General features: G+C 36.0%; 1 protein-coding gene across 1 annotated transcript in view; it reads right to left on the reverse strand.

Annotated features, from left to right (window-relative positions):
* Positions 1–7,607: 7,607 nt before the first annotated feature.
* LOC142857050 (annexin A10) overlaps positions 7,608–17,537 on the reverse strand; it is a 45,891-nt gene continuing 35,961 nt past the window's right edge. The window contains exons 7-12 of the mRNA XM_075984658.1: positions 17,484–17,537; positions 17,297–17,390; positions 16,094–16,189; positions 13,947–14,005; positions 9,944–10,066; positions 7,608–7,676 (exon numbers count right to left, since the gene is read on the reverse strand). Coding sequence (XP_075840773.1) covers positions 7,608–7,676; positions 9,944–10,066; positions 13,947–14,005; positions 16,094–16,189; positions 17,297–17,390; positions 17,484–17,537 — 495 coding nt within the window. The remainder of the gene's footprint in view (positions 7,677–9,943; positions 10,067–13,946; positions 14,006–16,093; positions 16,190–17,296; positions 17,391–17,483) is intronic.

A 17,537-nucleotide genomic window follows, 5' to 3' on the forward strand; every position in this document is an offset into this window, starting at 1 on the left:
ACTTTAAGGATCTGTGGAACATGGCATTTAAATAACTTAGGGTTCTTTTGACATGAGACATGATTACTTCTGACAGCACCAATCTATTCCCAAAAGAATGTTGAGCACCAAGGACATTCCACTTGGAGCTTGTTTTCTTCTTGGCAAAACTGGCCTCTGGGCAAGAAACTGACACTATCTCAACCACTGACAGGGTACATGTTATCCAGAAATGGATAAGAAGGACTGACAAATCTTGTCAAGACAGGGTAAGATGGTTATGAAAATTTTCCTGCCTCTGAAAATGGTCTGTCAGTTATGCTAGGTTTTAGCCAAAGTTGGTTGCTTCAGTATTGCAAAATGAGACTTTGGGTGATTGCTCAGGTAGCTAATTGTCTCTGTCATATATTGCTCATTTTGGAAGCTACTTGATTGTACTTCCTGCCTGTTCAAGTAATATTATCTCCCTTCTCAGGCCTTCGATAGGGTTGAAGACTAGATAGTTGTAGTTACTGTATTCTTTTTTTAAAAATTTTATTAAAAATTTCCACCTCCTCCCCTCCTCCCATTTACCTCCCCCTCTCCCCACCTTCTTCCTCCCCCCCTCCAGTCCAAAGAGCAGTCAGGGTTCCCTGCTCTGTGGGAAGTCCAAGGTCCTCCTCCCTCCATCCAGGTCTAGGAAGGTGAGCATCCAAACAGACTAGGCTCCCACAAAGCCAGTATATGCAGTAGGATCAAAACCCAGTACCATTATCCTTGACTTCTCAGTCAGCACTCATGGACCACCATGTTCAGAGAGTCCAGTTTCATCACATGCTCCATCAGTCCCAGTCCAGCTGGGCTTGGTGAGCTCCCATTAGATCAGCCCCACCATCTCAGTGGGTAGGTGCACCCCTCGCGGTCCTGATTTTACTGCTCATGTTCTCCCTCCTTCTGCTCCTCATTTGGACCTTGGGAGCTCATTCCAGTGCTCCAATGTGGGTCACTGTCTCTATCTCCATCCATCACCAGATGAAGGTTCTATGGTGATATGTAAGATATTCATCAGTTTGGCTATAGGATAGAGCCATTTCATGCTCCCTCTCCTCAGCTGTCCAAGGAACTAACTGGGGACATCACCTTGGACACCTGGGAACCTCTCTAGAGTCAAGTCTCTTGCCAACCCTAAAATTGCTCCCTTAATTAAGATATATACTTCCCTGCTCCCATATCCACCCTTCTTCCATCCCAACCATCCCGTTCCCCCAAGCTCTCCCCATCCTCCCCTTCTCACCTTTCTCTCATCATCTCCCCTTATCCACCCCCCCACTCCTAAGCTCCCAATATTTGCCTGGCAATCTTGTCTACTTCCATTATCCAGGAGGAAAACTATATGTTTTTCTTTGGGTTCACCTTCTTCTTTAGCTTCTCTAGGATCATGAATTATAGGCTCAGATACCATATTCATCTTTTTGTGTCTGGGTTACCTCACTCAGGAGAGTGTTTTCTATTTCTATCTATTTGTATGCAAAATTCAAAATGTCATTGTATACTGCTGAGTAGTACTCTAATGTGTATATATTCCACACCACTTTCTTTATCCATTCTTCCATTGAGGGGCATCTAGGTTGTTTCCATGTTCTGGCTATTATAAATAATGCTGCTATGAACATGGTTGAACAAATGCTTTTGTAGCACGATAGGGCATGTCTTGGGTATATTCCCAAGAGTGGTATTACTGGGTCCTAGTATAGGGTAATCCCAAATTTCTTGAGAAACCGCCACACCAATTTCCAAAGTGGTTGCACAAGTTTGCATTCCCACCAGCAATGAATGAGTGTTCCCCTTACTCCACATCCTCTCCAGCAAAGGCTATCATTGATGTTTTTGATTTTAGCCATTCTGTCAGATGTAAGATGGTATCTCAAAGTTGTTTTGATTTGCATTTCCCTGATCTCTAAGGAGGTTTGAGCACGACCTTAAGTGTCTTTTGGCCATTTGAACTTCTTTTGTTGAGAATTCTCTGTTCAGATCAGTGCCCCATTTTTAATTGGGTTAATTAGCATTTTAAAGTCTAGTTTCTTGAGTTCTTTATATATTTTGGAGATCAGACCTTTCTTTGTTGTGGAGTTGGTGAAGATCTTCTCCCAGTCAGTCAACGCAATCACCATTAAAATTCCAACAAAATTCTTTACAGACCTTGAGAGAACAATGATCAACTTTATATGAAAAAACAAAAACCCAGGATATCCCAAACAATCTTATACAATAAAGGATGTTTTGTGATGAGAATTTGTTGGATTTGCTGTTTTCTTTGATCAGTGCATTTATTTTCTCTATGGTGTCTTCAGAATCTGAGATACTTTTTTCTATCTTGTATTCTGTTGGTTATGCTTGTCTCTGTCATCTTTATTCATTTACCTAGATTTTCCATATCCAGCAGGTTCTTAGTTTGTGTTTTTTTCATTGCCTCCATTTCAGTTTTCAAGTCTTGAACTGTTTCCACTATCTGTTTGATTGTTTTTTCTTGGTTTCCTAGGGTATCTTTTACTGATTTACTCATATCTTCAAACTTTCTATCATTCTTCTCATCCATTTCTTTAAGGGAGTTTTTCATATCCTGTTTAAGGGACTCTATCACTTTCATAATGTCAATGTTTTCTACTTCTTCTGGATTAGGGTGTTCAAGTCTTCATATCATATGTTCGCTGGGTTCTGGTGTTACCATGTTGATTTTCAGATTGTTGGAGGAATTCTTGTATTGGCGCCTGCCCATCTCTTCCTTCAAATGCTCTCGGATGGATCATCTGATAAAGGATCAGGACCACTTGTTGTCCAGGGACCTCACAGACAAAAGGCCTAGCTTGGTGCCTGCAAGCTTAGTGAAACAAAGGAACACCAGCCCGATTGCACTCACCACCCGGTCCCGGCCCAAATACAGACTGAGCTGGGGGGGGGTTCTTATGTCCCCGAAGAAGGGACAGGGTGCCTGGGCAGAAGCTGGGATGGGATAGGAAGAGAGGCAGTAGCCGGGGAGAGAAGCCCCTACAGACTGACCAAAAAGATTCAGTTACTGTATTCTTATTATCTGACCAAGCCATTTCCTATACAAGACTCCATAGGTTAGAATATTTATTAAAACATTTAGCATATGTTCCTTGCTTAATATTTGTTTATGCTGATTGTAATTCTAATTATACTTGGTATCTCTTCCTAGTGTGTATAGTTTTGAATTGGGTTTGGAAGTCTCTTATTTAAACATAAGGGGAGGTGCTATGGGAGCATATTCTGCTCCTTCTGCCAATAGCCTTTAAGATACCAGTCCACTTGGGCATGGTCTCTTATATGGTAAAAGCAGTGGTACATTTGTCCCTGCTTTCTTGCTTCTGGCTCCTGCTTCTGGCTGCTAGACTCTATTCCTGTTCTGCAGAAGACTGCTATCTAGGACAGTAATCTCTAAGTTTTCCCCTTAAATAAATAACCCTTTTATTATTCATAATTCTGAACTGGTGTGGGATTGTTTTGTACATCATCACGCTGTATGTTTAGTGTTTTGATTATTATGTGGTGAGGGGACTTTTTTTTTGATCCAGTCTATTTGGTGTTCTGTAAGCTTCTTGTATCTTCATAGGCATATCTTTCTTTAGGTTGGAAAAGTTTTCTTCTATGATTTTATTAAATATATTTTCTGTGCTTTTGAATTGAACTTAACTTTCTTCTTAGGTTTGGCCTTTTTATGGTGTCCCAAATTTCCTGGATATTTTGGGTTAAGCTTGTGTTAAATTTAATGTTTTGAGTGATGAGTTTACTTCCTCTATTGTACCTTCAGTGCTTAAGATTCTTTCTTCCTTCTTTTGGAGGTTCTATCATGCCACAAGGACATGTGCTCAACTATGTTCATAGCATTGTTTGTCATAGCAAGAACCTGGAAACAATCTAAATGCCCCTCAACCAAAAATGGATAATGAAAATGTGGTACATTTATACAATGGAATACTACACAGCAGAAAAAATAATGACATATTGAATTTTGCAGGAAAATGGATGGAGCTAGAAAACATTGTTTTGATTGAGGTAACCCAGACCCAGAAAGACAATCATCACATATACTTACTCATAAGTGTTTTTTAAAGATAAAGCAAAAAAAAAAAAACCAGCCTACAAATCACAATCCCAGAGATCTTAGACAACAATGAGGACCCTAAGAGAAAAATACATAGATCTAATCTACATGGGAAATAGAAAAAGACAAGATCTCCTGTGTAAAATGGGAAAATGGAGACCTTAGGGGAGGTTTGAAGGGGAGGGGAGAGGCAGGGAGGGGAGCAGGGAAAAGTGTAGAGCTCAATAAAAATTAATAAAATAATGATAACAGCAAGGAAAACAAGAATCTCAAAGTTGTTTTTATTTTACTAATTGCTATTTAGAATTAACATAAATTGAGAAATTTCTTATCCATTTTTATTTCTTCTTATGAGAACTCTCTTTAGAACCCAAGCCCAGTTTTTACATTGTTTTGTTTTTGTTTTGGCCATTTTAAAATTATTTATATATTGTATATATTGATGTGTTCCCCTGTGTATGCTGTGAATATTTTTTAATACCATTGGTTAATAAATAAGCTGATTTTGGCAGGGCATAAGAGACATAGGTGGGAAAATTAAACTGCGTGCAGGGAGAAAGAATGCAGAGTCTGAGACACCATGTTGCTGATAATTCAGAAAGATGCTGGAACCTTACCAGTTGGCCACAGTCTTATGGTGATACATAGATTAATAGAAATGAGTTAATTTAAGATATGAGATCTAGCTAGAAAGATGCCTGAGCCATAGGCCAGTGTTATAATTAATGTAGTTTCTGTGTGATTATTTGGGTCTGGGCGGCCAGGAAACCAGTGTACTGTCTCTTTTAACAACATATTAATCCTCTATAAGATGGGCAGCTAGCAAACGTTCTTTTTCATTCTTTGTGCTTCTTCATGCAGTGATTGTTTCTTTAGCTATATAGAATCTTCTTGGTTTCATGAAGTCTCACTTAGCGATTGCTGGTCTCAATTCCTGGGTACCTGGGGTACTATTCAGAAACTCCATTCTTATACCCATATTATATAGAGTACGGCCTATATTTTCTTCTAATACTGTCAGGTTTCACATTTAGGTCTTTGAGACACTTGAAATTTGTGCCAGGTAATAGAAGCAGGTCTAACTTCGTTCTACATGTGGGCATCCGGTTTCCCAGAACTGTTTGTTGAAGAGGCTATCTTGTCTTTAGTGTATGTTTTTGGCAGCTTGGTTGAATCGGATGGCTATAGAATATATATGTGTAGTCATGTTTGGGTCTTTGATTCTGTCCTATTGACCTTCATGTCTATTTTTGGATCTGCATCATATTTGCTTTTCTGACTCTGCCTCTAATATGTCTGGAAGCCTATCATGTTAGTATCTCTAACATTGTTCTTTTTGTTAAGGGCTCTTTTAGGTATTTGGAGTCCACTGTTCCTTGTGAATTTTAGGATAATTTTTGTATTACTGTAAAGAATGTCAGATTTTCACTGGAATTGCAGTGAATCTGTAAAGGGATTTTGATAGAATAGTCGTTTCTGTAGATTTAGTTCTACCAACCAACAAGCATGGAATGTATTTTCATTTTCTAGTGTTTCCTCAAAATTCCTTCAAAAATTAAAAATTTTTATTGTGGAAATATTTCATATATTTGGTTAGGTTAATTACTAAACATTTCTTTTTTGAGAGTATTTTTAATTAGAGGTATCCATAATCTCTTTCTATGTATGTTTGTGGTATGTACATAGAAAATCTACCTGTGTATAGGTATAAAAACTCCAGGAAGAAAACATAGGCAATACCATATAGAATATGTGTGATGGAAAACACTTTCTGAACAGGACCCCATTTGACCAGGAATTGAGGTCAAATCCACAAATAGGACTTCATAAGCCTAAAACTTTTCTGCACAGCTAAAGAACACAATCAAATGAGTGAAGAGAAAGGCCATGTTGATTGCAAACTGGTCTAGCTGCTGCAGAAATCAGTTTGAGTAACTCCTGAAACTACAAATAATTCTTCTACCTGAACTAATTTTACGATTTCTCAGCATATGCCCAAAGGACTCTACAGAGCACTCCACTGTTATTGCTTAGTCATGTTCATTACTACACTATTCTCAACAGCCAGAAATGAAAACAGCCTAAATGACTTTCAACTGATATACAGATAATGAAAACTTATTTGTGTTTATTATTAAAACTATATATCTTCATAAAAGTTAAAATTACATAATTTGTAGATAAATAGGTGAAATTAGAAAGGATCATATTGAGTGAGATAACCCAGGCCCAGAAAGTCAAATATCATCTGTTGTTCCTACCTTCAAATTTTCATATACAAGTGTGGACCTCACCCTTGCCAAAGAAATATCTTTGCAACAGAGACTCTTGCAGAAAATTACAATCTATCAAAATGCAGGAATTAGTGATTATATGGTACACAGTCCCAACTGATACATCTACAAAACATTTCCTGATATGAGACTTTGAGATCATTACAGAAGATGAATAGAAATACTGTAAGTCCCAGAGGATCAAGAAGTTTGCTGTGTTATTGTGTCTTTTAGAGATGTCAGAAGATGCTTACATGAAGTCCTGTCAACATGGCTGTCCAAAAATATCTGAAAGGAAGGACACTAGTGGACATGCAAACATGAAAGGGAAAAATATCATGAGGGCACAGCCCTAGAAAAAGACTGTAGGCAACAAATTAATGTTGATTATGGTAGAAATAGGCTTCTCTGGGAAGTGCTTCCCAGCTGGCCATCCAATGCCAAAAGGTTGGACTTCATCTCATATATCTGCAAGTAACATTGTATAGACTGAGTAGATTGTATTATGTATTTTGGACACACACAAAACAACAACAATTAAAGAAAAAGAGGCCATGAGTTGAGAGACAGCCTGGTGACTAAATGTGCCATGGTACATGTGCCCAACTACCCTTCCTCCAAAATTAAAGAAAGAACTTTTTAGAAGTATTTTAGATATTTTACTGGAGTGGCTTTAGCACAATCAAGGTAAACACAGAGACACACACGAACCCTTGCTTTTCTATCCAATATCTGTACAACTAATTAATCCAGTAGTATTACATAATATTACCTATTACCTCTTGGGTACATTTTACATTTGGGTCTTTTCATTTAAAGGCAGTTTTAGGGCTTTACCTCAGCTTTACTGGGTTTGTTCAAGAGTCCAGGCAGTTTCCCTGAGAGTGGGCACATGCTGAGCACGGTAACAAACTTCAATTTTATAGGTTTCAGACTGATACTAAAGACAGTCATGAGCAGACTTTCCTGTGGTAGGAACTGGTTCACGACTAAAAGAAATCTACTCCAATGCAATGTTTTTCTTATTCCACCACATGCAATTTAATTAATTACCATTTGAGGGAGGGGTGCAAATCCAGGATTACATATTTTCAACAGTAGTTTATTTCTCAGAATAATTTTAAAGATACAAGAGAAATATGATTCTGTGGTTATGTTTCAGTGTCAATAACAGCACAGGTTCAAAAGTCTGTATCTGAGGTGACTGTAAAGAGAATTATAAGACATGTGAGTCCTTCCATTCTTTACTTATTTTAGTAGTCTTCCACATCACCAGCACATATAGCAAGCAGTGCTTTCTCATAGTGCCCTGAAGCAAAATTCTGAAAAGAAAAAAAAATACAGGCACTTGAAATCAAATCTCTAAATCCCTAAAAATATCAGCTGCAATTCTTCTAATTGCCATATGTTAAATTTGTGGATTGTTATTTTTCACAAAATGATTTATATTTTTGTCTAAAGATTTTCTGAGCCTTATTAAAGATAATATTCATTAAAATAATGCTGTGTTTATATTCAGTACAATATGATTTATGTAAAACTGATGGAATATTAATGTTTATTTGTGAGCACAATAACATGGTAAAATGAATCTTCTCTTCTGCTTTAGGAATTGGTACCCTAATATTAATATACTAATTGATGGTTTCTGGACATTGACAATGTGTTTCAAAAGATATGAAAATATTTATACTCTTTAATTCAGGAATCCCATATAAAGAAGTGCATTTTAAATATTTTTTCAATTATGGATGAGCACAGAGATCTATAAACACATATGCACCATAATATTACATATCAATGAAACATTATATGTATCAATGAGAACTTGAAAAGCAATGGGTAATCATGCAAGATAATTTTTCTACTTCATAGTATGTTTTATACAAGTGGATTTCCTGGTTTAATAAAATCATTTGTTTGACAACAAAATGTTATTCTTTATGCACTTTTGAGAAAGATCAACCACGGCTATCTTAGTCCCCTAGGGCTTCCATAAATGAGGTGGCTTAAGATGTTGTAAATCTATGTTCAATAGAAAATCTATGTGACAACACATTTTTTTTGTCACTTAGAGCATACTTCTTCATAGACTCCAGCTTGACATGGCGAAAGGGACAAAGTAATATTCTGGAGCTTTCTTCTTCCAGTAAGGAAAATAACTGCTCATGGGTTCCACCTTCATGACTTAACTCTCAAAGGTCACACTCTTAACACCTTCTCTGTAGGATTAGAGTTTCAATGTAGAGATCTGGGGAAGCACATGTTTTCCAGTCATAGCAGGGCTTACAAAAAATTTCATTACTGGAAATCTACCATAGAAAATTAGGGCAATTTTGTTCTCTTTTTATGTTCTTTCACCATTTCTAAATATTCTCGTACAGATGGTTGAGTGACTGTCATTATAGAAGTCAGCTTCATAAAAATCACTTAGCATATTACTGATCTTTTACACAGTGTTGTGCAATTTTACACGGTTCTGTGTAACTAAGGTTCACAAGTACATAGTAGCATTGTATTATTCCAACTTGTCATTGAGACAGCTGGGAATAATGACAAGTATGTATGTGCATTTGCTTATTCACTAATCTAGTTCTAACTATTTCTCAATGGTACGTGTGCATTGTCACTTGTAGCTCTGGATTTCCAAGGTAGCCAAAGGAACATTTTATCAAAGATTAAAAAAGAATAAGCTTAATTTTTACTGATTTGTCCATTTCTTAGAATCACTTTGGCTCCTACAAAGTCCTAGAAAACCTTCTGGCTTATGTGGCTGTAATATTTGAGATGCTGAATCATATCTTGAATAATTCATGGAGCTAAAATGTTCTTTCTTGTGACTTTCAAATTACATTAGAAAGCAACGTGAATGTACAAAGTATAAATTTAGACATAGTCAGGTACTGTGTGCATTCTTATGCTCCATTCTCTCCTTCCTGGAAATCTTTCTGATTTTTTTGGAGGAGAAACTAAGCATTTTTATTTTCATACTGAGCACTCAGATTACCTAGATAACTCATATCTTTCCATTTTTGCCAAGTTTTACAAAACAGTTAATGAAAGTTTTGAAATATCAGAATAAGACATTGATTTGGTTAGTTTTGAACTTTTATTTTCCTGCCCTCTGATTGGTGAAGTGGTTGGTCATGTACAGCTTAACACATTCACTAATAAAGTTCTTTATTATAGCAGCTGATGATATTTACTGACTCTCTGGCCTTTTATGATGCTATGAGGGGTGTGGAGTAGTAATTCTATTGTGAAGGTTGCAGCTATAAATACAGGGGAAGGGCCATACCCAGGTGGTCCTGTGTATTCATGTGAGAACTGAACCCTTGAAGGACAGTCATAGGGAGTGACTATTAAAAGCAAAGAAGGAAAGGTTTTACTTTCAAGGTGCAATGACTTCACAGGTTAAGATTTATTTGTTAAAGCATTTAACACTGTGACTTGACTCTTAGAGTCCACCATCCTTGACAGATATGTAATTTTCTAGATCCCAACATCAAGCTGATTAAATTAAAGCTTTTATTTATAATTCAGAAAGAACAAAATGCGAGTTTAAGTCAAACATGGAGAGAAGGCTTACTTTGATATCATGAAACAAGGATTTCCCAAATCTCTCTTTGTAACGTTTCCGTATGGTCATTAGGTCTATTTCACTTCTGGCGATTAGAATCCTGATGACAGTTTTATTATGGAAGCCAAAGTCCTAAAAGGTGAAGAAAGGTCGGTAGAGAAAACAGTACTTTAAAGGCCTGTTTAACATCTAAGACTTTCTTTTCTGTAGCAGTATGCTTGCAGATCTATATGCCTCCCAAACCACAGCGTGGGGATGTCTGAGGCCTAGCTGCATGGATGGTTCAAATATCTTGAAATGGAATAATGCTGACATCTGGTGGTCAGTCAGCATAATCTAGCTTTTTTCATTTTTAAAATTGATTTTTTATTGAGCTCTACATTATTCTCTGCTCTCCTCCCTGCCTCTCCCCTCCCTTCATTGAATCCTCCCACAAGGTACCCATGTTCCCAAATTACTCCGGAGATCTTGTCTTTCTGGGATTGTAGTTTGTCGGCTGGTTTTCTTTAATAATCTAGCTTTTATTCAAGAATGCTTTGAGTGTTGATGAAAAGAAACAAAAAAGAATTTATGATTTGAAGTGATTAAAACAAATTATCTGACCAAGTTTTTGTTTTTAAAATGTCAGTCATTTAGAGTTTTTTTTTTGTGACGAAGTTTCAGGGAAATAAAAACAGATTGCTAATACTTGATATTCCAGCTCTTTATATAAGAATTTTGTCCAAAATTGTGACCCTTTTAGAGGTTGTTTATGTCCTATTGTGAATCTGTAATTCTTTACTGCCCAGGAACACTTCTTATCATACTTAATGCTTCTTACAACTTAAGCTGCATCATTGGTAGGGGTAATATGGCATTGTCTGCTTGCCTTGCCCAGTCCAGCATGTCAGAGCTGATTGCAGCTCTGAGCCATGTGTACTGTCCTACTTCTGGGCATACAGCCAGTCCATGCCACCATCAAGCTAGCTGTAGCAGTCTGCTCACAAACTCCACTCAAATGCTCCATCTCACAAATTAAAGGGGGATATGATATAGATATGAATAATTTGCATTGGTATGAATCTTGTTTTATTGATACAAATTTAAGGTCAATTTCATTATATGTATATGTATTTCTGATTTTGGTTAAGGTGTTGTGTTTGTGTAGCTCCTTTAAAAATGTAATGTATAATTAAGAAATATAGGTTAATAGATAATCATCTATAATAGTCAAGCTTGAAGTCATGTTAGTTAGATTTTCTAGATGTTATAGAGATATGTTTCAGTTTCAGATAGGTATTCTTCAAATATTTCAGAGACCTTCAGAATATGGCATTTAAAAATGTTTAAGAACTTAGGACTTTTCATGACAGTGATACACGTCTGCTCTTGGCAGCACCAATCTACTTCAAGAGGAAAATGGGTATCAAAGAGGATCCTTGTGGAGTTGGTTAGCCATTTGGGCAAGAAACTGGACATTCAGGACCCACAGAAAAATGACTGTTGAAGTTATGTAAAGGTGAGATAATACTTAAGGGTTCCTGCTTCACGAAAGAGTCTGCAAGATATTTTGTAGCATACATAAGAAAGTGACTGAACTCTCTTTGAAATTTCCTTCTGCATGAGGAAGTTTGTTGAATACCATGGGCCTGATAGGCATGAAGATGAATACCCCAATTATACAGAAAAACTTTGGGTGACTATCCAGGCAGCGAGATATCTCTGTCAATTCTAGAGTTTTGAAAGTTGCTTACAATGCACCTCCTGTTAACTTAGATAATATTATATCCTTCTGGAGTCTTTGATAGAGTTGAAGAATTTATAGTTATAGTAATAGTTTTCCTTAGTTATGATAAAGATAAAGTAGATATAAATATTGTAACAGTAGTTCTTGTTTGATACCTGTTTTGTTATATATATATAGTTTTGCTATGTTAATATTAAAGCCTTGATTTTTGTTTAAACAGAAAAGGGGAAATCATATAGGAGATCCTCTGTCTATGTGTTGCTTTCATTGGTTAATAAAGAAGTTGCTATGGCCTGTTGATAGAGCAGAACTTAGGTAGGTGGGGATGATGGAACTGAATTCTGGAAAGAAGTGGTGTCAGTGAGATGCCATAGATCTTCCATTCGAGTAAGACATGCAGAAATTTTACCTAGTAAGCCACAGCCTTGTGGTGATACACAGATGAATAGAAATGGGTTAAATTAAGATGTAAGAGTTAGCAAATAAGAAGCTAGACCTAATGGGCCAAGCAGTGATTTAATTTTTTTTAAAAAATTATTTTGGATTATTTATATGTAATTGACTTTAACAGCAAACTATTTATCAATATAAGATTTTTTTCTACCTAGAACATATAGGCTTATGATTTAATTTATAAGTCATTAGAATGAATTTCACCTAATCAGGGTATAGCTGGAATAAAAAAAACCTGATTATTTGCCCAGGGTAAATCACAGGGGAAGCTTTATTCTGGCGGCACAGTCATGGCTCATTGGGGAGGAATTATTGAATTATTTTACAGCATCGCTCAAGATGCTATTTTGCACAATGCAAAGAAGCTACAAGGATTTTTCTCTTGCATTCTGAGGCTAAATACATTCTTATGCATAATGTATAAGTTAACTCCTATGTACAAGACACATAATAAAAATGTTGTTAACTATTAGCATAATTCCCCAGCATGCTGGGAAATATCAAGAAGTTGGCATGTGAAGTGTTTTTGGTAATACTTTACGTACATGCATGAAGATATCATAATGAATCCTGTTCTTTTGTACAAATAATATGTACTACTGAGAAATAAATTGCTTTACGAGTAACACATTCTGATCATAAAAATTTTATACACTGTTCAAATCACTATACTATTACATTTACTAAAAGTTTCTTTATTTCAAGGGTATGTGATATATGTATGTATTATATATTCTTTAGACTTTTATTATATTATTTGTGTGTTCATGTGCATCTGTGTGTGCTATATATGTTGCATGTGCATGTTTGTACATGTGTACATGTGTGTGTTTATATATATTGTGTGTGCATGTGTTCTTATATGTTTATGTATATGTATGTGCTTCTATGTGTGTATATATGTATTGGTTTGTGTGTGTATGTGTTTTTATGAGTATGTATGTGTAGGTGTGTTGGTTTGTGTGTGTACATATGTTGTGTGTTTGGGTGTGTGTACATGTGTGCATTGGTGTATGTGTGTGTGCGCGCACGCATGTGTGTGTATACCATAGTATACCTTTAGAGGTCAGAGGTCAACTAGTTGGAGTTGTTCCTTGAACCATGTGGGTGTCAGGGATTAAACTCAGGTTGTCAGGCTTGGAGGGAAGAGCCATCTCAGATGGAGGTACGGACCCATCTCAGTAGTCCATCCTTTTTCCTCTTTAAGACAATGTCAGAACATGATGAAGAACAGGTCCCTTATCTGATGAGCTTAAGTGTTTGTGTCTTTAAATTGGACTGGTACAGGGTGTGTAACTGAATCCCACACCAGAACATGAACAACCAGTGTGTGCTATTGAACATCACACCAAGACATGGATAACACTATTAGTTATTTACAAAAAATAGCTTTAGGCTTTATTGGTATTTAATGATTTTTATAGTACTTTTGACATAAAGTACTTGTACATTAAAATAAAGTACCAATATTTTGTTTTCAAGCTTCAAAAATTATAACTGGTCTTTTTTTGGCTGCGAGTTTACAATATTTGGAATTTTCTGTGTTTACTTATATGTGATGTAGGGTCTTTGAATATGTCTGAATGCATATGAATTATTGGTTTATATAAATGTTCAGACTCTAAACTACTTGAAGGATATGTACCCTGAAGTCTCTATGTTTTATGTGCCTATGCTGAATGACTCATTTCACATATGTCTTATGTGACTTATCTGTATTTGATAAATTTTGCTTTGTTATTTAACTCACTTCTTTTTACTTAAACACAATTTCGTTGAAATAAAAACAATATATATTAATTTTAGATGAATTTTAAGAAGTGTTATACTTACATTGATTGCTCTGTATAATTTATATGCAAAATAGCTTGCTTTGTCCTGGACACAGTGAACTAGAGAGGTAGAGAGCAAGGAAGATATTTCAATAAGCTGTAATTCTTCAGAAGTTGAGAAAAAGAATAAATAGAACACTTTTATAATCTTCCAGATTTATGGTACTGTATTGCAGTTTTAATACTTAGAATAATGTTAGCATGAGCCATACTTTACTAAAAAAAATAAACACTGTCAACACTGTATTTTAAAATGACAAATGATCTTAACTAAACATATGAACATTATTACTATTTTTTTTAAAATATGGTGCTAAACCGGTTGGTGGTGGCACATGCCTCTAAGGCCAGCACTTGGGAGGCAGAGGCAGGCAGATCTCTGCAAGTTCGAAGCCAGCCTGCTCTACAAGAGCTAGTTTCATTACAGTCTCCAAATCTGCAGAAAAATGCTGTCTCAAAAAAACAAACAAACAAAAAATGTTGTGTTAAATATTAAAACACTCACACATACAATCTATTTATGTTCCCAAATGTTGCCTATTCATATAGTCTTTAAAATTGATATAAACTAGGAGCTCGTTGAGTGGCATCAGATTCCTTAAAGATTTGTAACCAGATGAGAGGTCCTTTAAGGAGAAGCTGTAACAAATGTAAAGTGTTCTTCTCCAGTTTTAGATATTATTTGACTAAGCTTGCCATGGCTTTAAACAGCCTGGAGCCTTCCCAACAGTTGTTCCTGTGGTATCCGTTGAGACTGTAAACCATCAAATAGTCATGTTTGAAAAAGTACATAGATTCATCGCATACATAAGTAATAAATGAGGAGCTATATTGTTTCTTCAAAATAAAATCTTATTAACTTTTCTTTAGTTTAAGTAATTGTTTTGATAATGAGATCTTCATTTTTATCTAACTTTCATTACAGAAAGAAGTAGACCTAATAACTAATCTTAAGTCACTTCTAGAAGGCAAGTTCCCAGAGGGCTTGGGCATCTGTTGTTATTTTTATTTTGTTGCTTTGATATTCTACCTCAAGTATCCAATTAGAGACACAGTAAGCAATCATTCAATATTAATTGATGGAATGAACCAGCTAAGTCTTTCCTGGTGTTCCTGATGTCCACTCTGTTCCCGTCAGACTCACTGTTTGGACTGCTTTGAGATTTCAACAATTTGAGTTCTATTCTAACTTTGTTGCTAATTAGCTGGCATGTGATGAATGCCTATTAAATCTATTGGGAATATGATGGAATGTAAATGTATTTCTTTCTCAGACACATTCATACTAATAACCAACTCCATCACTCATCTTTAGGGGTTTCACAAAACCCACCAAATCATTTTCATACAATATTTGCTTACTGGTTAATTCATAAAAATGTTGTGACCTCTCTGCTCTGTGGCAAGACATTCTTGGTATGGAAAACTCACAGCAATGGTTTATTCAACACCAATCAAAGTGTTCATCTTTTGAACCTATTACAGAGCATTTCACAATGACTCTTTATATACCTTTCCTGAAGTGTGGGCGGCAAAGCCACAGACTACATGGTAAAAGATGAACACTGGAATAGTCATTATGAATAAGAGCAATGGACTTTTCTACAGTGCGCATATCATTTTAGATAACATTCAGGAAGAATGCCTGTGGAACTCACTGCTAATTAACTATTTAGGGTTTTTGATAATATGATTTGTTCCTAAAAGAAAAATTTATTAAAGATAATAAAATAATAAAATCAAAAGTAAAATTTGAAAATATCCTTTCTTCTGGGAGACAAGAACATAGTCACACTGTTAGCATTCATCTGTTCCTGACAAGGGGGTGGATGTCAATGATCCTATCATAGATTTAAACCTGTGACATGTTGCTTCCTGAGACAGGGCATTTGAAGATTCTCTCTGTCATACAAAAGTTGAGCCTATTTTAGGGAAATATGGTAGTTCATTAATGTCTCCAGCTTATTATCTCAATGCATCAAAGCCCTAGCTCATGAACTTTCCTGGAGCTTATAGAACTTTCCGAATAATTTCATGGAGAAAAATGCTTCATAAATCCTACTTATGCACAGTTAATCCAGTCAGAACCAGTCAGTATTGACTGTGGAATGAAAGGTCAGTTGTTCATTATAAAAAAATACAGCTTACCAATTGCAACCAGCAGCTCCTGGAAGTAGCCATCGTAACAGTCATTGATGGCATCCACCAGGCTTTGTCCAGAAATATTTTGAAATTCCTGGAAAACTACAAGAAATTTATGCAATTCAAAAGAGATTTTTATAAATATCATAAACTTAAACCTTAAACCATGGCTATTTTACTATACATATAATGGTTTAGAACTAAAGCATTTCCTAGTGCTGCTACCACTGTGGCAAAGAATCTACTCTTTTCAATAAGTATAGACCTTATGAGATGCAAAAACTTCCATGAACCCTGGACTCTAAGGACCTGCTATTGCTGAGCTGGGAAACAATGGTTACCCCCACTGGGACTCAATGACTCAAAATCTGATTTAGATGGAGGGAAGGCACAGAGTGAGCTATTGTTTATGATGCATTTCCATAAGACATATATAACAACAGTCTAAATTCATTTGCCAACAGGAAACTTTCTTTTAGATCTTAAATACAAAAGCTAAACACAAAAGTCCTCTGAGTGATGTTTAGGAATAGAGTTTGGAAGAGTGATTTTGAGGAACAGAAGATTACCATTCGCAGCTTCATTAACTAACATAAAATAACGTTCAATAAATTCCCTTTTTAAAGAGTTTACTCAGTTGGCCCTATCTTTGTCAATGTTCAGTCTTCAGTCATTTCAACTTAGATGTGAAGAAGTATTGTTATTGTTAGTATTAATTTTAACTCACATAAAGTAAAAGAGGCATATTTTAATTAGAGTAGGCCATTGCTAAAATTAATAGGACTTTACTTTTCATTTAAATGTATTTAATCTGTCTTATAATAATGGAAAAGAAAGGGGCAGAGTTTGGAGAAAGTCAAGTGTAGCTTAATGTGACCACTTCTCAAAGACCAGTAGGCAGTATAGATATTTCATAAAACAACAACTTTGACTGAGGGGCTGGCCACAGTAAGCTCACTGGAGATTATTCAAGACACAATATAAAGTCCCTGGTATAGGCAATTTTTAAGAGTCTGTATGTGAAAGCTGTGAGATTTATTTATTGGAACAAAATTTAGTGGTAAAGTTTTATTCTTTAACAATTCCATTAAATGAGGCATACTGTATAGACATAATTCTCTATTGCTGAGTGACAGTCCTTCTTTCATGCTAGTTACTTGTATGTCACTCAGTTGGTTAAAGAGCTGTAAAAAGCCTGTTTCTAGTTACCCAGCCAGAGCTGTGGGTAGCTCTTGTTGCATAGGATCATCTGCATCATGGTTTTATGCTCCCCAGTCTTCTGCTGGCAAGCTTCCCACAGGACCTGCAACATCACACAGATAGGAAGGAGTCAGAACCAGCTCCATTCACTCTATCAAAAGCTCTATTAGTCAGGGGGACGGCCACACTTAGTTACCATTGCATCCTGAGCAGCCATGGCAGGATCTGCATATCCTTCCTCTCTGTTTCC

Source organism: Microtus pennsylvanicus, chromosome 9, assembly GCF_037038515.1.
Source record: "Microtus pennsylvanicus isolate mMicPen1 chromosome 9, mMicPen1.hap1, whole genome shotgun sequence".
Lineage (NCBI taxonomy): Eukaryota > Metazoa > Chordata > Mammalia > Rodentia > Cricetidae > Microtus > Microtus pennsylvanicus.